Genomic DNA, 24,332 nt, shown 5'->3' with positions numbered 1-24,332 from the left:
CCCCTCAAAGGCCAATTAAGTGTGATCGTCAGCGCCACATATGAAACAAAACTGCAGGGAAGCGTTGCACTGGGTCTCGCACACACATCACATTCAAATCCCTGCACACTTATTCAAAACCACATGAACCTTTACACACAGGGGGATGTATCTGTAAATAGGGATCAGACTCCATTGCAACAACATACATCAGTCCTCCACCCTGACAGCGCCTTACTTACCTATACATCATCTCCAGCCTCGTGAGGTCCCGGCCGCCGTCCTGCCCGTCTCTCCTCGGTGCCGGCGAGTGTGGACAGCACTGTGCAGCTAACCAAACCGCTTTCCTTTACTGGCACTGCCCAGTGCGCCGGGGCAACACAACCACAGGCAGTGAGATACCGGCCTTGTAGCTGTAACCCACCGCCCCACCCCCACCGTGCAGACACAGCAGCCTACTTCTCCACTGGTTTGCAAAGTGATCGCATTTGCCTGGCTGTCCATCAGCAAGTGAGCGGCAAACGCAGCCCCACAGATCCATTAAACACATCTCACGCCACGCTGGGAACACAGACACGTAGGACCATCGCGTCCCACCGGCCGGGCATGACCCCTGGGCCCGTCTTCCCTCCCCTCTGGGTTCGTGTAATGAGTGTAAAGACTGAAGAAAGAGGTTTTGTTGTAGTGATCGATGAACATTTAATTCAGGTTTTCATAGATGCTGTGTAGGTGTCAATAGATACACAATTACACTGGTGTACAATCCTAAACAGAGTGTGACTACGCTGAACCCCCCACAACCCAGTAAATCCTCTCAGAGGCCAGGTTTTCACACAGACCCTCGCCTCGGGGTATTAAAGCTTAAAGACTCCAGTGAGACAATTAAGCACATCAATATTTACAGCCCAGCTATCGAGCAACGTCAGTGTGAGCATTTAACAAGTCGGGAACAATATTAAGAGTGAGAAATTGTTTTAAAAGGACATAAAATATGACAAACAGAAAGAACTGATTTTTTCCCTGCTGTAAAGTAGAGCCGTGTGGGCGTGCTCACTGCGTGTGAACAGGAAACGCTGAACCACGAGGGTACAGTGACCAGAACACGACACCGGACACCTCGAGGCGCTGCTCTCTCCGTTATCTATGACGCACACTCTTTTGACGGGCGCCGGTTTTCAGGATGTCTTAGAGACGTCCCGGCTGGACACACCAGAGAGCGAACGGCGCCCTCTGGAGTTATTAAGGAGCAACAACCCAAACCAAGGTGGCGACGGCGGCGCTCTGGTACGCGAGCGACAGCCTGCCGTGTGCGAAGTGTCCGGTCTCGAGAGTCCTTCTGGCCGTCCCCGTCTCCTTTTCACAGCCTCGTCCTCTGTGCGCCTCCGTCTCGTCACCATTTGAACCTTCTCTTCTTCCTCTTCGGTTGTGTTTTGGCTAAAAGGAAGCGCAACAACAGCAGCAACTGACCATTAGACCAGCCTGACACTAGTCTCTCTCCAGTATGTGAACGTACCCCAGTGTGGCTGATGCTGAAGCCCCACTGGTCTGCATATCACACCAAGTCCCACCCCAAGTGCCTCCCCCAGTCCAGCTCAGCCGTACCTTCCTCCTCCGTGTCGTCTCCCTCTGCGATGGAGCTCAGTCTCCGCTGGCTGCCCGGCTCCGGCTTCAGCTCCCCTACAACACAGAGTGACACGGTGAGAGTCACACACACACTCTCTCACACACTGAACTGCAATTTGGAGGCACTAGGACCCGGCGCTGTGGACCTGCCTTTGCCGCAGTTCTCCCGCTCGAACCGGGCCTTCAGGGACAGAGGCCTCTTCTTGTGGCTGCCGCCCAGCCGGGGGCCGTGGTCAGTCCCCGATCCGGACGAGTCCAGCTCCGTCTGACGGTGCCTCCGGGCCTTGGATGCCTGTGAACGGCACCAGCATTGTCAACAACAACAACAACAGCACCACCATGTTTTTTTTTTTTTTTAATTTTTTTTTAATCAATTTGTGAATCATTGTCCAAATATCTACATTATACATCCCCTTGATGAAAAAAACGATCAAATCATCATCAAAGAGCCGTCATATAAGGGAACCTACCTCCACTAACTGGCCGTAGGACTTGGACTTGATGGACGCCAGCATCTGCGCTCGCCGGGACGACTGCGGGACAGAGGGGGACAGGAGACACACTAACTAGCCATACACACACCTAAATAGTATTCAGTTTTTAGACTCCTATCCTGGACACACTAATTAAAGGCCAATTAAACAATTAAGGTTGTACTGTAGAGCCTTAATTGCTTAATTGGTCTTTAATAACTGTCCATCACAAACACAGGAACACAGGCCGAAGAGACACAACTGACCTCCACCTGCTGGGAGCTGCCCTCTCCGGCACCGTCATTGTCGTTGTCATCGTCGTTGTCCGCCCCGGAGTCGCCCTTCGCCACTCGCTTCTGTCCCTTCTGAGACACGGGACGGGATGGGACAGGACGGAACAGAACGGGTCAGGACAGGACATGGCGGTCAAGACAACGAAGCGCGTAGGCTTTCAGGGCAGAGGGAGGAGGTTAGGGTCGGCCGGACCTACCGTGCGGTTCTCCTGCCAGCTGTGGAAGTCCAGCACGGCGCCCTTGAGCTGCGGTATCAGGTCCGTCTGGACGAGGCTGAGCGCCCGGTCCGGCTGGCTGCGGTCCCCAGAGATGGAGCACTTCATGGTGTGGTAGTGCTCGTGCACGTTCTGCATCTCCTGCCGGCACACGGGGGGGGTGGAGGGACACACAGCGCCGGCGTCAGCACGCAAAGAACCGTCTCTCCAACCCAGGTCTCTTTGACATGTTTACGCCCCCCGAGACCGGTAACCGGGTCAAAGAGATGGTTCAGCGCCCCTGCTGACTTTCAAAGGCGTTTCGTGGCGTGTGTCGCGCGTGTTGTGTGTGTGGACAGGAACAGAGACGGGCACGGCTTCCCGGTACCTCCAGTGTGTCCAGACTGAGCAGCTCCTTCACTCGGGCTGGCCGGTCCCGGAACTCCTCACACACCGAGTGCTGCTGCAGCTTCTTCTTGGACCTGTAACACAGCTTCACACAGAGAGAGAGGAGAAAGAGAGGATAAGAGGAATGAAAGAGGGATGGGGAAATAGAGACGGGAGGGAGAAGGAGAGAGGAAAGAGGGAAGGGATAGAGGAAGGAGAGGGAGAGAGGAAAGAGAATGGGGTGGGGAGGGAGAGGAAGAGAGGAAGGAGGGAGAGGGTGAAAGGATAGAGGCAAGAGAAAGAGGGAGAGGAAGGAAAGAGGGATGGGGTAGGAGAGGGAAAGAGGAAAGAAAAAGAGGGGGAGGTAGAAAGGGTGACCGGAAAGGGGAAGAAAAAGAGGGAGACAGGAAAGAGAAGAATAGGGAGAGGGAAGAGGAAAGGGGAAGAATGAAAGGTAGAGAGGAAGGAGGGACAGGTATAGAGGAAAGGGGAAAGAAAGAGGGATGTGAGAGGAAGAGAGGAAAGAGGAAGAGCGAGAAGAAAGGAGAGTGAGGACCTGCTGACAATGCGACGTCCGCTCAGACTGTGTCAAGAAACCAGCGTTGGAAAGCGTATCTGAAACCCCCCAGCCAGTTCCGAGCCCCGGGACCGGCCCCCACGGGGAGAGCGGACTGGGTTTTGGGGGAAGTATGGGGGGCACTCACCAGTTTGGGCATGGCAGTGAACTGGAAGGCCCGGTCCGAGAACAGCTTCCTCAGGATGTAGGCGGCGTCGAAGTGCTGGGCGCTCCTGACGTCCTGCTGGAACTTCAGCACCTCGTCCCAGTCCTTCAGCGCCAGGCGGACCTGGAAGACACAACGGGGCGAGCTCATGAGACACAGCCCGGGGAGAGGGGCCGCTGCCCGGGGCACTGCAGCAAGACCCGGCCCGGTTACCTTCTGCCGGGGCTGGCACCGCTGGCTGTAGTAGAGTCCGTACAGCAGGTACAGCCCCCCCACCCGGATCTGGAAGCTGTAGGGGGGCAGGAAGTAGTGGGAGGCCGTGGCCAGGGCGAGACTGCAGAACCGCTTCCTCTCATGGGCGGCCATCTTGCCACTGGAGGAGGAAGAGGAGGAGAGACAGGGGGAATGATACAAATGCACAACTGTGGGTGTAAATTGTGTGCAGAAAATGTAAATCACTTATTTTTAATAAAGCTGCTTAACCCTATTGTTTGATTGCATTTTGTATCTGTTAACCGCACCTGGGGGTCAATAAAGCTGGTTTTGAATGTGAAGATGGCGGGCTTACTAGAATATAGTGGAGAACTTGGCTTTCCTCCACAGGGCGGAGAACTCCTCGAACCGGACCGACTCCGTCCTCTGGAACTGGTTCAGCAGGTTCTCGAGGTCCGTCTTCAGAGAGCCGCTGTACTCCATGGCTCGCCTGCATCGGTTTCATGCGCTTTATCTGGCTTTTTCACCCGCTTCCAGGCGCTCCTGGCGGCTCACAGCCGGGCAGCTCAGCGGCACGGCTACTTCCGGGTACAAGTTCGCGTACGGCGAGCGGCGGGGGACAAACCTAGTAACGGCGATGAGGGGCGAACATGAACTCTGCAGCCTGGGGATGAAGAACTAGCCGTGGCAAAAATATGAATAAAGACACCGAGAAAAGAATAAATAAATAGATAAATAAGCATTGAAATGAATACACAAATAAATAAATACATGTTCAAATAAGTGTGTTTCATAATGCCATGTGTAAGTTGAGTGGATTTCATGAGGCTCCCTGTCTGCCCTCTACACAGCAGGCAAGGGGGAAGGGATTGTGTCTTGAGGCATGTGCTGCAGATGACAACGTTTTAAAGCATTACTTCCAATATAAAAGACTGAAGTGATAAGACTATCCATTCCACAAGGAAAGTGATCACACAGTGAGAATGGCCCCTAATTAAGCATCCATCCATCATGCATGTACCATGTAAACCCCGGGCAGATGAGGAGATATCTTGCAGGTATGCTGGTGTCTATTGCACAGCCACGGTGCTCTGCTGAATGTCAGTTACATTGTGCGTCTGGTGCAATAGGCTTTGCGGTAATGGGCATTAAAGAAACGTGTTTTAAAGCAGCAGACAGAACAATGCTGAGGAAGTCAACAAAAGGAGCAGCTTTTCCCCTCGTTTCCCCGCAGCTCAAGCTCGTATATATGCATTGGTCTGTGGCTCGTATTAAACGGTGCGGGGATGGGGGGAGCGACGCACAGCACATGCTGGCAGTTATTGTGCACATACTGCGGTTTGCTTGGGTTCACTGTTTCATTGCATCGCAGCTTAGCTCCAGTGGTACTCCTCTTTTCACAGCCATGCATTTTTGTGCGTTCAAGGTCCTCTCCTAATCGATCCCTGGTGCGTGTTTGCGCAGTTGTTAATGAGGTGACTGCGTGTGTGCGCCATTTCTACATGCGTGTGAACACGTAGTTATCCGCACCTCTGTCGTGCAGGACTCGCACCGCTCTTTGAGCCCGTGTCCCTCGGCTGCCTGTCGCACTGCCATGCGGGGCGGCACGTACTGAGTGCGGGAGGAAGCGGCGCTCCGGACTGCGCCGGCTGCCCCACAGTGCCGCTCCGGACGCCGGCAGGGAAGGACGCCGCTGAAGAGGCTGCTCGGCAAGGATGCGATTGGAAACACGGGGACAGGAGACGCCACAGCCTCCATTAGCTTACAGATCTGGCTCTTTAAACATGCGTCTATGGAGAGAGTGTTATTCATGCTCGGGAAACAGAAGTCAGTCCTGCGGCACATTCAGTGAGTACTGCACAGTGTTGCTATTCTTGTTAATATTATGTATGAATCAAACGTTTCGCAGTATTGTAATTGTAGTTTTTGGTGGGTGAGTCGCAATGGGCAAAGTCGGTTGTCTTGTCTAAAAACAAAGGGTGCAGAAGACAGATGCTCCTTGTGCGTCCGTCAGCGGGGCTGCTGTGCCAGTTACTGCACGGAGAGGAGGGCCGGTGCGGGGTCGTGTAACCGCACAGCGCCGTGCGGGGCTGCAGGAAACGGGCTGGAAGCGAGCTCTCCCTTCCCGGCCACAGCGTAGTCTTCCTCATGCACGTCCTCTGAGCCCGGAGTGAGAGTCTGATCAGACGCCGGGAAATGCGGTTTGTATTGCGAGACCCAGGGATTTCTCACTCGTAACCGCTAACAAGAGGCTTTGAAGTGCTTTGTGCTGTGCGTTTACATCACTTCATATTCTGACAGAGGGGGTGAAGGGATTTAAGTACATGTGTTTTAATAAGCCTGTGTGAGAGCTGAGGAGTTGGCATGCTTTCCCACCCATCCCACACAATCCTAGTCATCTAAATGGCACCTTTATCCATGCTAGGTATAATTATAATAAGAATATACACCGATCAGCCATAACATGAAGTGAATGACACTGATAATCTCGTTATCATGGCACCTGTCAGTGGGTGGGATATATTAGGCAGCAAGTGAACATTTTGTCCTCAAAGTTGATACAAAGTTGTCAGAACACACAGTGCGTCGCAGTTTGTTGCGTATGGGGCTGCGTCGCCGCAGAACAGTCTGGGTGCCCATGCTGACCCCTGTTCACTGCCGAAAGCGCCTACAATGGACACGTGAGCATCAGAACTGGACCACGGAGCAATGGAAGAAGGTGGCCTGGTCTGATGAATCACGAGTTCAAGGTGTTGACTTGGCCTCCAAAGTCCCCAGATCTCAATCCAATCGAGCATCTGTGGGATGTGCTGGACAAACAAGTCCGATCCATGGAGGCCCCACCTCACAACTTACAGGACTTAAAGGATCTGCTGCTGACGTCTTGGTGCCAGATACCACAGCACACCTTCAGAGGTCTAGTGCAGTCCATGCCTCGAGGGGTCAGGGCTGTTGTGGCGGCAAAAGGGGGACCTACACAATATTAGGCAGGTGGTCATAATGTTATGACTGATATACAAATACACACACACACTTTGACTTCTCCGTAGAGCCGAGCTGTTCTGTGTCTTGCATGCAGCTCAGCAAGTCGGGACCCTTTTCAAACCAGGTTGGCTCATCTCTGCCTCCCCATGGCCTAGGCGAACAGAGCGCCCCCTTTTAAAGATCCCGATCTCTCCGGACCCCCCACCCCAGGAACGACACTCCCACAGAGCCTGGTCCACATTGCTTGTTTATTGATGTGATGAAAGGATACATTTAGTGTTAGAACAAACCCGACAGCGGCGGTGGATTAAGAGGGTTACAGACAGGACAGGGACGCACGGAGAACATCCACGAGGGGCACGGAGACGGTCAGGGAGTAGCTCGGCGGACGTAGGGCTGGCATGATTGATCTACGGCACTCCGGCCGTCCGCTGGGCTGTCGTCGAAGCACGGAGTCCGACTGCGTCTACTGTGAGGATGCACTTGAGCTGGCGGAAAAAAGTGACTACTAAAAATATAAAAATCTATATCATAATTATACTATACATCTCTGTCACCAACTTCCCCGTGTTGAAAAGCCCACAACGCGAGTGAGTGTAGGACCAAGGAGGGCTGATCTGTGGTTCTTACAGTAACTTTACATGTTCCTCAATGTCACTGTGGGCATGTGACGTGTGTGTGTGTTTAGTGCGCAACACAAGTTACGACACCCTACAAACACAACCCCGAGTCCTCATTCAGCCCTCAGCTCTGAATTGTGTTGCCGTCACACAAACCGGGACAGACGGGAGGTGACGGATGCATTTTCAGGCATGTATACGGTACCGACTACATAGGAAAAACTGAAGAGAAAAATAAATTGTTCAATCTTTCGTTTAAAAGTAGTTTAAAAATGCTGAATATATTGCATGAACTGCTGGTAGATTCTTAAGAAAATATATTATTGTGCGGCTGTAGCTACAATGCTACCGCTGGCGAAGCACTGGGACCGGGCGGGGGGGCGGGACAGATTAAATCTTCTACCGGGAGAGGAGCAGGACGTCCCGTTTCCGTCCGATCTGCGCTATAAATAAAGGGACAGGTCGGGATCGAGGACGTCCCGACCGGGGAGCCGGATTTGCAAGATGACGGGAGATAGAAAATATAAATAGGAGGAGCGGGTTTCGGGGCGGCTGCGGCGTCCGGCAGGGGGGGGCGCTCAGTTGACCTGGTCCAGCGCCCTCAGGAGCTCCTCGCCCTGCAGGAGGTGCTGCTTGCCCTGCACGGGCGCGTTCACCTCGCAGTCGTAGCGCGTCAGCTGGGGCAGGCCGTCCGTGCCGAAGGAGCAGGCGAGCAGGCGGCTGGCCAGGTCTGTGGGGGGGAGAGAGAGAGAGGAAGGTCAAGGTCCAAAAAAGATTCCATTACATCCATCGTACGTGTATACGAACACCGCTAAGGGACCGATTTATGTTAGTGGACATGTAAACCGTTCATTCGGAATCTTCAGAGCGGAACACGTTCATTCCGTTGGCCAGCATTCTCTGCATGTAATCATGGAGCACAGTTTGGAGTCTAGATCACAGTGGCAAAGTATTGGGCAGGTGTGTGTGTGTGTGTGTGTGTGTGTGTGTACACGCGTGTGTGTGTTGGGCAGGAGAGAACACTCCCAAGCACTGACCTGTGGGCAGGAGGAGGATTGTCTTGTGTGTCAGGCCCTCTTGGCTGTTGGCCTCCAGGACTTTGGCTCTCTTGCTGCTGCCTGCGGGGTCTCCCACCTCGTGGAGCAGGGTGCCCTGTAATAAGAGCGGAGTTCAGCACGTGTTGGTATGTGGAGCCCCCGTCCGTGTAAGGACTGCGGGGGTGCGTCATGCGTCCCCCCAGGAGCCCGATGGACGGTGTCTATGGCAGGCTACGATGGCGGTCCACTCACCAGTCCGACAGCCTGGGCCCGGGCCGCGTCAGCCACCAGCTTCCTCTTGCGCTGAGCGTTCTGAAGCGCCAGCATCTTCAGAGACAGGTCCGCATCCAGCGCATGGGCCCTGGGGGGGGGAGTGGGGTTTACTGGGGGGTTCCGGCTCTCTTTTAGACCGTGGCGTGTTTGTCTGCTGCAGCACGGCAACACGCCTGCTCACGTCAGCCAATGCAGCGTGTACTGCAGCTGCACGCGGGTTACATTTTGAACCGCAGTCTCCAGCATCAAAACAACACAAAAAGCAGAAGTAACTGAAGAGCTCAGCCGTGACCCTCCGCCGCAAAAACCAGCGTCAGAACGAGATTTGATCAGAGCTGGATTACAGCTTGTTAAGATATGTGCTTTCCTCACAAAGTTATGCCATTTTAAAGTCCTACTACTTGGAATGTACAAGAGAGAAAATCGCTGACATTCTCTCTGTGAACCGCGGCTCGGCCCCCACTGACACGCTTCCGCTCGGCGTGTTTACAGGGCGTTCACCGCGATACAGCGCCTCCGGGCTGGTCTGCCTGAGCCTGTTTTGAAGTGACTGAACGTTATAGTTTGTAGGAGAGAATCCGTGTCACGCAATGTCAGAACTCTTCTAGGAACGTCCAGTTTAAAACTGGAATTAAAGTTGTTCTACTATAGGAAAGCACTGAAAACTCAAGACTTCATTTGGACCGCTGGGCCCAGACAGCTGCCGGTCCTCACCTGAGCGGGGTGGCGCTGCGGGGGCCCTCGAGCTGCTCCTGGCCGCTCTGTGCGGCGGCAGGGGCCAGGGGGGCGAGGCGGCCGCCGCCGAAGGGGGAGTTGAGCGCGCTGCGGACCTGTTGGGCCAGGTGGAGGGGCGACGCTGTGCAGCCCAGCGGCTTCTCCTCCTTCACTGCCGCGACCACGAGCGAGTCCATCCGGGCCGCCAGGTCGGCGCTGCTCGGGAGCGGCTGGAACAGGCTGCCCGCGCTGGAGGCCACGGAGGGGGCAGCGGAGAGCGGCTCCATGGGGGGCAGCTGGTCCAGGGTGCGCAGCTGGAAGTCGTCGTCCATCGGGATGTAGGGAGCGAGCATCTCCAGGTCCAGGTCATCCATCGCCTGGGGCAGAGAGGAGGAGAGCAGGGGGGTTTGAGTCAGTGGGGCCCCAACACGGCCCTAGGGAGCCCTTATCCAGTAAATTTGGTAAAGCGCTAATTTAAAAAGACTGGGAACACATGTAAGTTCTTGATCAATTAACTTATTCAATTAAGCAAATAAGGGTTACCTGTGAGGTGAAGGGGGTCTTGGCCTGAGTGTCGATGGCAAACAGCTTCTCCACTAGGTCCAGTTTGAACTCGGAGTCAACCTGGAAGCAGTAATCAGGGCTGCTGGGCTGCAGAGACAGGACATGGGGGAGTTCAGGGGCCTGAGTCTGACAACTGGGGTGAACGAATAACCTACTGGAGATGGACACTGAGGCGGCGGGGGGGCGGCTCACCTCGGGGGAGCTCTGGCTGGTGCCAGGGTCGGAGTCCCGGCCGTGGGGCAGGCTGAAGGGGAACTCCAGGGGCTCGACGCTGGGCTCCATCTTGACGCCACCCACATTGAGCACGGGGTCCAGGCCATTGCTCAGGGGCTGCGCTGGCTCGCTGGGGGGCAGCGGGGACAGCGGCATCTTCTCGCTGGAGCCTGGGAGCATGACGTCGTTGTACAGGGGCACCTCCTCCAGGGACTGGACCTCGGAGTCTGAGGGACAGAAAGCACAGCGGGTCAGGACGCTGGGCGGGGGTCTAGGGCGAGCGCTTCAAGGCACAGAGACGAGACAGGAGGCCGGGGGTACGGCCCGCTGAAGATAGCCCACCTGAGCTGCTGAAGTCCAGGGAGATGATGGTGTCTCCAGCCGCGGGGGCCAACACAGTCAGCTCCTCAGGCTTCCCCTTCAGCTGGTCGAACAGGCTCTCGGGGCTCTTGGGCTCCTCCAGCTCGGTGAAGATGCCGGTCATGTCGACCTCAGGGGTCTCGGGGGTCTTGGCAGGCTTCAGCACGTCCTCCGTCTGGCGCAGGGACAACACCAGCTCCTCCTCCACCACCCCACTGAGGACAGAGATGCACAGCGCCGTTACACACACGGACACACACGGCAAAGCAGCGCACATCCGGACACGCACAGCTCGGCCCACACTGACCTCAGCACGTAGTTGACGCACACGATGCACTGCGGCTGCGAGTTCTTGGTGTTGTAGATGACGGTGGCCTGTGTCTCCACCCACACGAAGCCGCCCTTCTTGGCCAGCATGCGGTACTGACCCGTGGTGGCCTGGCCCTTCGCAAACACTGTGGGAGGAGGGTGAGCAACAAGGCGAGACGTCAGAGCTGGAAAACTGGAGCCCAGGAGCTCCACTGCGGTCATCACGATTAAAGCAGGTAAGACTGACAGGTCAACAAAGAGTGCAGAGAGAAGTTCTGAGGGACTCTGATGGGGCCTGAGGGACAAAGCAGAGTCACAGAACCGGACCAGATTCCAGAACTGCTGACCCCGGAACAGATTAGTACAGACACCGGCGCGGTTGGGAGCGGGTGATGCTTACGGTCGTGGTGCGTCTTGGTGAGGTGGTCCGAGTCCAGGGCGTGGTAGTACTCATACACAGAGCGGCCCAGCAGGTCCTCAGGCTGGTAGCCCATCAGCTCCGTGATCCTGGAGCAGAGAGGTCCGTTAGCACACACACTAAAGGTAAAGTTATCAAGTCTGTGTCCTGGAAATATATATATTTTATCAATCTCTTCAGACCCATTTATTCTAATTCCTAGAGATGATCGTTTTTAATCGAGGAGGAACCCTGACAGGAACAGCCTGTATGCTGTAATGGTACATTTTGGCCGCTAGGGGGACACGTTGGCCTAATCTTGGCCAAGGAACAGTGGAACAGTCTAGAAACAGTCTAGTGGCTTTTTCTACAGACGGCTCCTCAGGAAGCCAGGATATCGGGTGACACTACACAAGCTTTGGCCCTCTGTGGGTCTGTGTGAACCCGAGTGACCTTCACAGGAGCTCATGATGAACGGACCTCATTTGAGTCTCCCCGCTCATCACCGCCCCGCCGATTTGTTAATTAAATACACCCCCCTCCATCAATACAGAACCGGGGCTCAGCGCGTACGAATCCCGGGACCAGGCCTCACCTCTCGTCGCAGTAGGAGAATTTCATGTCCAGGCTGTGACGGCTGAGGAAGGTCTTGCTGTCCAGGGGCACCTCGATGTTGGAGGGGTGGGGGATGGGCTCGCAGATCACCACCAGGTAGGTCATGGGGGGCTCCTTGTAGCCGCAGTCGTTCTGGGCGTCCTCGCTCTCGTGGATGCGCACGTGTCCCGTGCAGTGCAGCACCTGGGAAGGTGGGCAGAGACAGGGACATGTCAGAGGGCTGCCACGCACACACACACACACGCCTCAAGCACGGAGGGGGAGAGACATCTTTTTACAGCTGGCCAGAGTAGCATCCTTTTTTCTTTCAGACGAAGAACCTAAATAGAACATTCTTTATTGACTGTATAAAGGAGCGAAGAGATGGAGGAGAGGATGGTCCTTTTAGTGGCTCAGTGAGCTAGACCCTCTGGGCTCCGGCTGTGGAAGTGGCCGTTTCAATGCCTTCTGCACCCATGACTGAACACCAGGTTCTCCGTGGTGCTTCGCCCGTTCTCCTCCATCTGTGACCCCACGGACGCAATCCAGAGCCCCCGACACGCGTACAGTCCCCACGCTCGAACCCAGTTCCCGTTTAGGCCGAGCGGACACTTGCCTTCCAGGTGGCTGACTTGATGTTGACCGTGCGGCCCCGGCTGGTCAGGGTGCACTTCATGCGCAGGAAGAAGCCCCGCTCCGTACTCTGCTCCTTCGCCTTCTTTGAAGGTCCTGGCGGGACGAGAGAGGGGGGGAAACTGCCATTAACACCCTCGGAGTCGCATCCAAGCGTGCGCTTGTCTGTGCGAGGGTGTGTGGTGTCTGTGTCTCAAGCTAGGTCAGCTCATTCCCTTTATTTTGGCCTTCTAGATAACAGGCAGTCGTATTATTAAGAGAGCGACTGACACAAATCCGTCTCCAAAGATCACACGGCTGCCATGACAAAGGGGGGGAAATGGATCGGCGCGGTGTCCGCTGCGATTACAATGAACAAAAGCAGCGATAAAGCCCTCTCTGCAGCTCTGCTAATGTGTTTAGACTAGCGAAAAGGCCCGGCACAAACACTGTCCCGGAGACGGATTACTCCCTGAGAAGGGTGGATGCCAAGTCCCGTCTGGTCTCTCGCGCACAGTGCGGGGACGGTTAGCAGCCATTTCACCAGGATAACGTACAGGGCGAAGCTCGATACATGCGGTGCGTCGGTCACTCACCCGTCCTGTGTGTGAGCATCTCGCGCATCTCCTCGTGGTCACAGGGGTGCGTGAAGTCGAATATGCTGTGGCCGGTCAGGTCAAACTGTCACAGGGTAGAGGGCGAGAACTTAGGAAAGGAGCTGGCTACACAATACCACAACAAAAACACTGCACCACATTATCTAGGCGGTGTTGAAACATTCATACTTCTTGAGCAGGTTAATAACAAGTATACAATGCTCCTCTGAAAACACTCCTGTAGCCTGTACTACTACTACTGTTATTATTAATACATACATGTGCATCTCTCTCTCTAGATGATCAGTTTCACTTCCTGTGTACCTGGGTGAGGCCCATGCTCTTGTTGACGTTCTCGGAGAGATAGATCATGTCTCCGTCCTCCGACAGCACCAGGAGGAACCCGTCCAGGGCCTTGAGATAGAAGCCATTCAGCTGGGAATCCAATTCGGGCTCCTCCTCCAGGTCATCTGAGTGAGAGAGAGACACGCAGCTGTTCACAACACCGTGAGAGAGAGAGAGAGAGTGTGTGTGTGTGTGTGTGGATTTAATATCGGCTCTATCCAAGCAGCTCACTCAAAACTAAAGTGGAGGGCAGCGGGGGGCTGTCATTATGTCTTCACACTGAGCGGTTTCCTGCTCACTGGAGAGGGGGGTGTTAGTTTCTTCCTGGCTCTTTCTGTGCTGCACCGTTCATGTGAAATCACTAACACGCGTATCGCAGGTCCTGTAAGCAAATTCTTAACGCTTGCTGGACCCAGGATTTCCCGCCTGCCAGCCTTACGTAACACTGCCAGTAAGCTGTCCTCGGCTGCCCTGTAAACAGGCCGCACCGAACTGTCACATCGCGGCGCCCACCCCCCGGGACACCGCCGCCGTCACTGCCGCGGCTCGGCCATGTCAACTTGCGTGTCACGTGAGCCTTACACAGAATTAAAACCCAACCTGCGTGATCTGCGAGGAGGGAGAGGGGTGTTTGTTATTGATGGCGCTGCATGAGGCTCGTTTAATCTCCTGATCCCATCCAATTAGGAGACAACTGAGCTTCAGTGCTTAAAGAGGGAAGGTACCCCGACACTTTTAAAGTGGGGGAGGAAAACGATAACAGGCCAGAATGTCAGCACCGATTTTACTGACGAATTCAGCTTTTCTAAGCAGAGAATTGTGTTACACAACCTGATGAAATGAGTGTGAGTTGGCGTGTATGTTTGTGTTTGTTAAATCCCTCATCCTCTCCCCCTCCCAGTGGACTCACCTGAGCCGAGCAGCTTCCTCATGCGCAGGTAGCTGATAGTCAGTCTCATGATGGAGGCCTTGTCCAGGTGCGAGGTGACGTTGTGCGGCAGAGGCAGCTGGTGCGCCAGCTCGTAGAACACCTCCGACTCCTTGCTGCGCCGGCATCGTGCCGCGTCCCGGGACTTCTCTTTCCTGCGCTCCGAGCTGACCCTGCAGGGATCGGGAGTGGGGTTAGGGCCGTAGTCGGGGTGCAGGGACACAGACTGGGATGGAGTGTGCATCCCTGGCTGTGCGGTGCGGGAGCAGGCTGGTAGTCAATCAGTCAGTCAGGCAGTGTTGTGTGTGTTTCTGCACAGCGTTTGACTCATCGAGAGCCTAAAGTGATTTACCAAAGACACTCCCTCCCCATCCCCTTCCTTTTGACGCATCAGCTGCTCATTTGCATTAACTCTGTGGCCTCTGCTACCATTGGCTGGGGACCAAGTGTGTGTGTGGGGGGCAAAAGCTCGCTGTGATTGGACGCTCCTAAGGGCTCGGCTCTGACACACACTGTTTTAGTTCTGCTCCTGGATCGCAGCCAAAACCATGCGCCTCTCGATAGTAACTCTTACTCACACATTCTCTGTAGGGCTAAGCAACACATTTCTCAGTACGCTGCCAGACTGGTTAACAAAGGATGTTGCATCTAAACACAGATAATCTGGCAGAGGACTGAAATGAGAACTGAATGGCGCAACTCTTAAAATGGACGTCAATATTAAGAAAGACAGGCTTTATCCTGAGCCAGTGCTAATAAACTGAAGACTTGTTTTTGTTTCTCCGACTCAAATCACACCCACGTCGTCCAGAGAAACGCATTCAGTTACAGCCGAGCAACTATTACCAGCCCATAACCTTGTGCTGGCCAAACTGGTGACAAACGGGAAGCTATGAGCGGCTGCTTCCTCTAAATTGTAACCAAATAAGTCCTGAAGCAAGTTTTATTTAGTGGGTTTTGTTTTTTTTAATTTCCATTTCTGTGCTGTTCAAACTATCCACCATTTCCTTTCCTCCTGCAGCCAAACTGTGTTCAGACACGTCTCAAAATACACGGTTTAAAACAAAAACACCCAAGCTGGCCCGCTTGCTCCATGCTCGATCTTCATTAACCCAGAAGATAGATTGGCCAAGCTTGCCATTCAGACTTGTTATTTGATTACATCTCTCAGCCTGGTACCCTGTTCACAACACTACAGAGAGCACACTTACTATACCCCTAGCAGCCTCCTTATTCTCTATCCTCTGCTGGTAGATCAAGTTAACCTTCAGCAAAAGCAAACTGCACATAAATCCTCTCACTCCAATCTCTCGCTCAACACAGAAATGCTAACATGCCGATAATGGTGGATACAGGCACTCCATCCCGTTGTTAAACAAGCTTCACCATAGCTGAACTGCATTTCAGTGTGTTGTGAATGGCAGACCGGGCAAGGACTCCCGCTCTAGGCAAATTCAGAGCTACACATTACCTACAAAGTGTAATGTAGTCACCATATGGCAGTATATAAATCCACCCGGTAGATACGACTGGGAATAAGACCCCGTCCATTGTCACCCCTCTGTGTCACAGCTTTCACGTCTAGTTACACCAGGGTGTAGGTAGGAAGCTTGCAGACACCGCTGCTGCAGAGGTGCAATAAGACATAGTTTGGTCACAGCATGGCCTCCTGCTAACAAGGTGTACTACTTCTCAGGAACAACACCTCCATTGCCACCTCTCTCACACCTCTCAGTCTCTCACTGTGCGTCTGTGTTGGGGCAGATGTGCACTGTTCCTGCACATCATTAAGAGCCTGCTGTCCACACCGGCGCCAGCTCAAGTGTGCAGCAGGACTAATGGTCAGGCCCCCGAACCACTGGTTTCTGGGACCGGCCCTCCTCAGGAAAAAAAACAGGATTTTCTTTCCCCACTTTTTTTTTTCTCTCTCTCTCTCTCTCTCTCTCTCTCTCTCTCATTTCGGACTCTGTAGCTTAGAGCCAAAAACCAGCGTCGCCAGAAACGGAGAATTCCAGAAGGAATTTAGCTCTTTCACAAGGATAGTTGGGATTGTCCCAGGAAAAATATGTCACCGAAGCCTACTCTCAACCATTCAAGGACTCCATTAAGCACAATACAGCCAGACTTCCCCTCTCTGACTTAATGGAAGACTGTACTTTTACTGAGCCATTCAGGATGGAAAGCCATCTTACTGAATGAGACAGGGATCACATTTAATTCCCATGGATCATTATTTAATTCCCGATCTTTTTCCCAAGGTGAAGTCAGCACCAGGGGTATTTTAATGCTCCTGGGTGGAAAGAACTGTGCAGACACCGAAAACTGACAGAAGGCGGAGGAATTGGTTCAGAAAAGGAAAAAAAAAAACTAAAAAAACAGACTTTATTCTTACAAAATATAAGCATACTGAAGAAAGTTCTACCTGAGAAGATGATACATGAATAAAGTTCTCTGTATAAGGGTTTGTTTTTTAAGAAAATGGAGACGCAATCTTTGCCTACAATGTTTTTGGGAATAAATCTTTGAAACAGTGGACCAGGTTTGCTCAAAACTGTAAATGTTTTGTGACTCATTGTGTGCATAATTTATTAGTTTGTAATTTACAATAGGACAGCCACTTCCTTGCACAAGGGGAATCTACAGTCTGAGCACACACCCAGTGCCTTGCTTGATCTGAACTTTTCTCTCCTCTATTAGGTTATCATTGAACTGCAGGTCCTGCACCAAAGTACACAGAGACCCACGGGGGCCCTGTAACTCTGCAGCTGTGCTCTGCTGGTGGCACATGTCAGTGCATCTGTAAACAGAGTGAGGCCTTGCATAGTGTTCGAGCCTGAATCCAAACCTTTAAAGCTAGCTTGAAATTCATAGCCTCCCGAGACACACGCAGTTCTCTCTCTGCCCGAACACGTGTAATTAAACAGCTTAGCATGTATAGATTACCAGTTCCCCGCACCGCTTTAAGGCTGTAGCGATTATAAGCTATATGTAAGTATGCCCCACTAAACGCTTTCTTCCTTAAATTATTTCACAAAATTCTGAGCAAGCTGATGCATCAGTCGAACTTCCTTAAAACATAGTAACACCAAACATCACACATTGAGGACTGTAGACTATTTTCTAAGAATCCCAGGAAGTAAGCAGAAAGTTGGAGAAAGTGCTTTACAAAGGTGAAAGGAAGGGGTTATGATTTGCCACAAAGCGAGGTGGAGGAGGGGGAAGAACCACAGAGGGTAGGATGAGCTCAAAAGTCCTAAAACAGGTCAATGGCCCATACACTGACTTATCCTTTATCATACAAACTATTCTGGACAGGATTCATCCTCCAACAGAGTCTGAATTTAAACAAATATAGATTAGGAGAACAGAGCTCTCCATTAGCCCCAGTAGAGTGCTGCGCTGTGAAGAGACCTTTGGAAGTGCGATCCTAAATGTCCATTTTAAGCCTGTTCCCACACCCTGATATTTGTTTGCGTGTTAAGATCCCTATTCCAATCACAATAAAACAATCTCATGTTCAATTTGCTGGGTCTGGCTGAAACAGGAGCCCTTTCTGGTTTGCATTATAAACCAAACAAATCTCTTCAGACCAAACATTTTGTTGATGCCCAAATCCCTCGACACACAAACACTGAAGCCTGGAGGGCAGGTTTGAAAAGTGCTCCTCTGACAGAAGTTTATCTCCATGAGTTCCTAAAGACAAGATCACCGCCTCTCCCCTACTTAAGGCTGCTGAGCGGGGGGGGGGGAATATGAGGCAGGATGGCGCCAGAGGGGTAAAAAAAAAAAGATCTTGCACACATTTGTATGCGACCTCTCTCAGCCCACGCTATCATCTTTATTATCATCATTAGTGCTGTAGTATCGGGGGAGCACACACTGGAGACCTTCAGCCAACACTCACAATTTGGACGGCTTCATCAAGCAGAGATCAGGAGTGGAATATTTCTCAGTCCCTGACATTCTTTATTGATCTTAATTCACTACCTTTTCCAGGATCACAGGGATATTTTCAGATGCCAAGGCATCCAAATATAGCTCACTATCTAACTTCTACATTCACTAGAACTAATGCACAGAAACGTCCGACATCCATTATAAGTGTTACATCATTTAACCCTGACACATCAGAATGAAAATAGTTATTAAGGTTCACTGAGTCCTTTGGTTACACAGCAGGAAGGGGAGGTCAATTCCAGTCTTTTCTTTTGCAATTCCCTTGTCATTTAAATTCTAATTTCAGTAGAGCCTGGACTATCAATGGCAAAACAAACACACATTTTTACAGGCATTCTGCAGGGGACACGCAATTAATCTGCAGGATATCGCCCAGCTGACCCTTCAACCGCGGCGCAGGCTTGTGGGTGCCGCCGCACGGCAATGTGATCGAGAATACAACATCCTGCGATGACTTATCTATAATTCAACAAGTCTTCAAAGCTTAGAAACGCCAATTGCACCGGCGTCGCACAGGACACACAAAAAGGTTTTCCACCGATTCCATTCAAAAACTCAGTGCACTGATAAAAGTGCTCCTTCCACAGCTGGACACACTGCAGTGTGGAAACCATCCAATGAAGACTGATTAAGTCATTTTAATGTAATATGTAAAGACCAGCAAAATAAGAAAGGACAGCAACCTTCTGAATATCATTTGGCTTTCGACACACTTCAAACCTTTATTAAATGCAGAGCTTTGAAGAAATTGTCTTAGGAAAAAATGTTCCAAAACTTAATCTGGTATGAAAAAGAATCATGATTTAAAAAAAAACCATGCATTGCTTAGTTCATTTTTCTGGTTCCGGAAAAAGGCTTCAAAATCCATTTAATTAACTGAGGTAAATTCATTTCAGATTCATGAGTTTGATTCAAACAATGCACGTCACACTACTGCATGAAAATCACAACATATCCTGCAGTTTGCTTTATTCGAGCACCAACACAGCCGCCTGGATCGAGCTACCAGGTGCTCTGAATGTTTTGCATGATCGTCCACCTCGGGCACCTTGATCAAAGCAAATTTGACTACATATTAAAGCCAACGAAGAATGTGGACAGAAAAGCTGCACAAAAGCTCCTGTGAGCAAAATGAAGTCAAGCCACTGCAGACTTGCTTGTATTTTACTTTCTAGCCAACAATACTCCCAGCTAGCCTGAGGCAGCCACAACTGCACACCCAGATAAAAATGTGACTTGTAAACATCTACCAGAAATCCCTTCCCACCACATTACCACACACACTGGCAGGAACTCTCAGTGACGTCAATAAATGAGCAATTAGGAAACAAGAATCAAGTTTTGAGCAGTCAAGACCGGATGACATTTCTTTGAGTGTTAATGAGGCCGTCTTCATTAAGGCATGATAATTCTAAGTAGTCTGTGCATGTAAACCTAAACTCACAAACACATCCTTCATCCTCCAGGGATATAAATGGCAGCAACACAAGAATGATTTAATCTTATGTTTTGAAACACAGGAGTGCAGGTCTGGGATAGTTAAAAGACACTGCTATGTGAATTCAGATGTGGTAGAATCAGTCTGATTACAGCCCTCAGTCCAGCTACAGCAGACCGAAGAGCCGACTCTGTCTGGACTGACAACAGCTCGTGTCTCTCAGGGTGGAAGCAGGTTGGGGTCAATTCCAATTTCCCTTTTCAGACTTGTTCCAAATGCCAGTTATTTTTGCCACTGGCATAATAGGCTTTACTGGAATTGTTGAAAAGGGAATGACAAATGGGATTGGAATTGGAAAAACTGGAATTGACCTCCAACCCTGAGCGATAGAGACCTGGGCAGCTTTATAGAAGTGCTATGCCGAGAGGAGTGTCCTGGAGAAACAAAAACAAGGGCTATATTTAAATCGAAACGTTGACCCATCTGCTAATCACACATTTCTGGCCGGTGCTCAGTCGCAGCCTTTTATTACTTTACTCGTTTATTTCTGTCAGTGGCTTCTTTCTCTCATCATAAAAGAAAACGGCCGGCAGTACTGCGCAGAAATCTGCTATTAGGAAGGCGATTCAGAGGTTTGATGTAGTCTGGACCAAGAGTGAGCGATCACACAAATCGCACCTCAGAAAGCATGAAATGGGGAGAGAAGGAAAACAAAACACAAACACTGTCAACCCACAAACCCCTGTGGTGTTTCTGGTCCCTACCACCAGCACCTCCTAATTTCTCTACTCCACAAAACGGACCCACAATGAAGCAGAACAAAAGATGACCAAAAGCTGCCTTAATGCACGAAAGATTATGCAACAACGCCACATTTCCCTCAGTGTATGACAATTATATTATTCTCACTAAGACACAAATTCTTCCAAATACCAAAAGAACAAAGTGATTTTGAAGTTTTCAGATGTTTTTCTGAGATGTAAAGGGTAACCCAGTCGGGCGCTGCTTGGGGGGTCTACGCTCATTTTGGTTCACAGTGGCTTGACTACATTTTTATGCTTCACTTCTCTAATTCTTGAAACCCACTAGAGATAACCCCCCTAACCCCGAAAGACTCCCAATTACATCGTGATGAGGGATACTGCGCCACTAATCCCAATTCAGACGTGACACAGCGCGCACTGTGGGCACTGACAGGAAATGTCCAAAGGCGCATCTGGAAAGAAGAGCCAACTCCTGTAACCTGGAACAATAAGCTCTAACATTGCATTGCTATATTAACAAGTGGTTTTGAACGAAGTAAAAGTATTACTAATAGGGGAGGGTTGTATAAACAGACAGATACAGGCAAATACAGGTTTTCTTTTCACTGGTTTCTCACACAAAAGGTCAGAATGTGTATTAAATATAAATCAGGCAACATGCAGTATTCAAAATGACCATCACATCGAGGAATGAAAGACCGTGTCACTCACGGGTCCAGAGCCCGGTCTTTGACAATACACGGGTGTATAAAAGACACCCCACAGGGGGAAATTCGAGGAACACGGATCACAGGGTGTTTCCCATCGTCTACTTTCTATGAAAAGCAACTAACCTAATTACCGTGTTTACATTCCCAGTCGGTGGGATCTACTTAGGACCTCAATACTGATTATTTGTGATGACTTAATTCTCAAGCCACCCGCTGTCTTTAAATAGGCTGATATAAGGGGACTTCTCATTCAAAATAGAGCACTTGCTAATGAGCTGGAAGCACCATCACAACAATAATAATTAATAGTAATAATGATTAATAATTTCCCATGAGACTCACATTTGCTAGTGAATTATGGGAAAAGTAACATGTTAATAAGTGTACTGTGTGGGAATCAAATAAAGATACAAATATCAAGTTAATAATGAGAAACTAAATACAGTCAAGGCAAGACAGAACAAGACTTGAAAAAGTAATTACTGTTTATTACAGTTACACTTAACTGCACAGACCAGAGGGCCAATAGTGAGTTAATAATCATAATAATAATAATAATTATTATTATTATTGACTACTACTAAACTATATTCTGCACAGTTTGAATTACAATCAAAATGATGAATATTTTGGGGTTTAGCTTGATAGGTTATAATAACATGACCTTCATTGTGAAAAGGACTTTTCCTGGTGTGGACGATTAATGAATCACTGTTTATTAAGAATCACTTCTATTCTACAAGTCATTCTTAGTAGATTTGGTAGCAATTGCTAGTAATGTAAAATCCAAGTCAATATTTTACTTATGTCCAGTAAACAAATTCTAGTTATTGTTTAATATAATAACAGGAGTTACTATAAAAAGCCACAAGTCATTTTAATTAATAACTGATGAGAAACTTGGTTTTAAGCAATCCTGATATAAGTAAGTGACAGTAATTCGTAGTTAAATGCAAGGAAAGGTTTTAATTGTTGCATAAATGCAATCCAAACACAAAGAGATGTATTGGGGGGGTGTAAGTGCAGGTTTTGCGCCGGTGGGAACTGGATTGGCAGGGGTGTGAGGTGGCACAGGACAGGAAACCATGACGCGAACGAGATTTCATCATATCACTACTATGGGCATAACATATATTATTTTAGTGTAATTTAGTTGTTTTTAGTTTATTAATTGTTTATGGGTTGTGTGTGTGTTTGTGTGTGTTGTCTGTTTACCAGTATGTAGTGTGAAGCTCGCTGTGGCTACACTATGAAGGGCGCCATACAAAACACAGGTATTGATTAATTGATTAATTGATTAATTGGTTGATTGATATTTCTCCAAACGACTGGGACGCAAGATCTCAGAGTGGGGTCCGCTGGGCCAACCGTACACAGTCAAATAACCATCCTGCAGGTCATTACATAAATACAGCCAACCTGACAACACACGCTCCAGCGGTTTCAAATCCACAGCCTCATTAACACGGAACCAGCGAATGGACCGAGCCTCATCTCTCGCCCCCCGGCACAGCGCACAACCAGCGCAGCTCTTCAGGACACTTAACGGGGCTCCTCTCCTCTCCTCGCCGCGCCGCGGTGAACAGGACACGGGTACAAACGCACAGAAACCCGGCCCCCCCGGCCCGGACCTCGACCCCCGCCCGAAACCCACCCGGTCCTGCCGGGGAGCGGTTCTGCTCGGCCGCAGAGAGACCCCCACACTGCCCAACACTCGCAAACAAAATGGCGGCGCGGAGAGCGACCCCAGAGGTACAACGATAACAACACCCCGGCGTGCGGCCCGGCACCGCTCCGGCCCACGGCCCGGCTCCACGGGTCCACCCCGGCCCGACTCACCGCTTCTTTTCCGTGACGACCACCGTGTCCATCGCTGGCACCGGGTCCGGCGGCTCCGCGGCGCTCGCAGGCCGGGACGCTCTGTGGGTCCAACCGCAGGGAGAAGCGAGGAAGAGACGATTACAATCACAAACGTCCTTTTCTCCGGCTTGTCTTCGGCGCTGTGGGTCTGTGTGCCGCGAAAGAGGTCGCCCCTCCGCTGCTCGGGAGGTCACAGCATGGGTTCGGGTCCGGGTCCGGGTCGGTTCCGCCGGCTGGCTGGGGCCGCTGCTGTGCCAGGCTCGTCCGCGTGTGCGCTGAGAGTGAGCCTGCGCGCCCCCGCCGCGTCACATGCCTGCCGGGCGCGCGCACCGGGGCGGCGCGATGACGTGCGCGCCCCCGAGAGGCCGTGCGTAGCATCCGCTGGCGCTGCTGATCTGATTGTGTGTAAATAAATTAATTAATAAAATAACACAGTGGAGAAACTTGTCTCTGCTTTTTGCACGAAGTACTTCTTAAATGTGTTGTGGGGCTGATTCGTGAAAGTGATTTATAGTATAATTGTAAATCTCGAAAAACTACTCCTCTTTTGTAGTCATTTGTGTATTACTTCAGTGTAAATGCATGTTAATTTGGATTGATGTTGGGTTTTTTTTCTGACTTTATGTGAACATTGGAAATCGGTCAATTTCAAGATATCATTGTCCTGGTCCCAACAGCAAAGTTTGTGGGGAATAACAGCCATTTTCTATACTTTTGAGGCATAAGCAATTAGGAAATAACACTTACTACCCAGGAACAAAAATTGTTACATAGTGTATACAATAAAATAACTTTTAAACAATCTGAAGAAACGCGTCACTGCTTTTTGCACTAATTACTTTTTAAATGTGTTTTTACAGGGTTGCTAAAACAGCCGGCTGTGCCCACTGTATATTTATCATTTTTCATACTAAAGTCCGCCTTTATCCACCAAATCCCACACCTGTGACGTTTGCATTACAGTGGTTGGGACTGCCTCATTGAAATGCACACATGTAGTCATGGAAATTTGGTAAGAGGTTATGGAAAAGTTTGGGGATTTCATTGGTCACTCATAAGTGACCGTCACAGGGTTTACAATTACTGATGGGACAGTTCCCACATGCATTCATAGCCCAATAAGGACAACAATAGTCACACCCCCCTAAACAATTTCTTACAGCAGCAACAAA

At 50.7% G+C, this 24,332-nt stretch overlaps 2 protein-coding genes and 1 long non-coding RNA gene across 4 annotated transcripts; 1 reads left to right on the top strand and 2 right to left on the bottom strand.

The window, feature by feature from the left end:
• Positions 1 to 653: 653 nt before the first annotated feature.
• On the bottom strand, positions 654 to 4,490 carry snapc1b (small nuclear RNA activating complex, polypeptide 1b). The gene is made up of 10 exons (XM_066694506.1): positions 4,240 to 4,490; positions 3,885 to 4,044; positions 3,654 to 3,794; positions 2,951 to 3,055; positions 2,566 to 2,724; positions 2,342 to 2,440; positions 2,073 to 2,135; positions 1,753 to 1,894; positions 1,582 to 1,656; positions 654 to 1,413 (listed from the first exon to the last, which is right to left on the bottom strand). The coding sequence occupies exons 1-10, from the start codon at positions 4,365 to 4,367 to the stop codon at positions 1,370 to 1,372; spliced, it is 1,116 nt and encodes a 371-aa protein (XP_066550603.1). The 5' UTR covers positions 4,368 to 4,490; the 3' UTR covers positions 654 to 1,369.
• Positions 4,491 to 5,183: 693 nt separating this feature from the next.
• On the top strand, positions 5,184 to 16,812 carry LOC136716973 (uncharacterized). The gene is made up of 2 exons (XR_010805172.1): positions 5,184 to 5,732; positions 16,690 to 16,812. It is a non-coding gene; the product is annotated as an uncharacterized LOC136716973 (long non-coding RNA).
• Positions 7,099 to 23,461, bottom strand: LOC136716968 (hypoxia-inducible factor 1-alpha). Of its 2 annotated transcripts, XM_066694421.1 has the most exons (15): positions 23,140 to 23,461; positions 14,414 to 14,604; positions 13,483 to 13,628; positions 13,159 to 13,243; positions 12,567 to 12,679; positions 11,952 to 12,154; positions 11,360 to 11,466; positions 10,958 to 11,105; positions 10,633 to 10,865; positions 10,270 to 10,517; positions 10,057 to 10,164; positions 9,514 to 9,890; positions 8,779 to 8,887; positions 8,527 to 8,641; positions 7,099 to 8,219 (listed from the first exon to the last, which is right to left on the bottom strand). In XM_066694421.1, the coding sequence occupies exons 1-15, from the start codon at positions 23,169 to 23,171 to the stop codon at positions 8,068 to 8,070; spliced, it is 2,367 nt and encodes a 788-aa protein (XP_066550518.1). In that variant the 5' UTR covers positions 23,172 to 23,461; the 3' UTR covers positions 7,099 to 8,067. The 2 variants fall into 2 exon arrangements, with proteins under 2 accessions (XP_066550518.1, XP_066550517.1); XM_066694420.1 differs by lacking the exon at positions 23,140 to 23,461 and having other exon boundaries at positions 14,414 to 14,755.
• Positions 23,462 to 24,332: the final 871 nt, after the last annotated feature.

The sequence above is a fragment of the Amia ocellicauda genome, chromosome 21, assembly GCF_036373705.1.
Source record: "Amia ocellicauda isolate fAmiCal2 chromosome 21, fAmiCal2.hap1, whole genome shotgun sequence".
NCBI lineage: Eukaryota > Metazoa > Chordata > Actinopteri > Amiiformes > Amiidae > Amia > Amia ocellicauda.
Note: the sequence above shows the minus strand (reverse complement) of the source record. Positions and strands in the feature narration are given on the sequence as shown.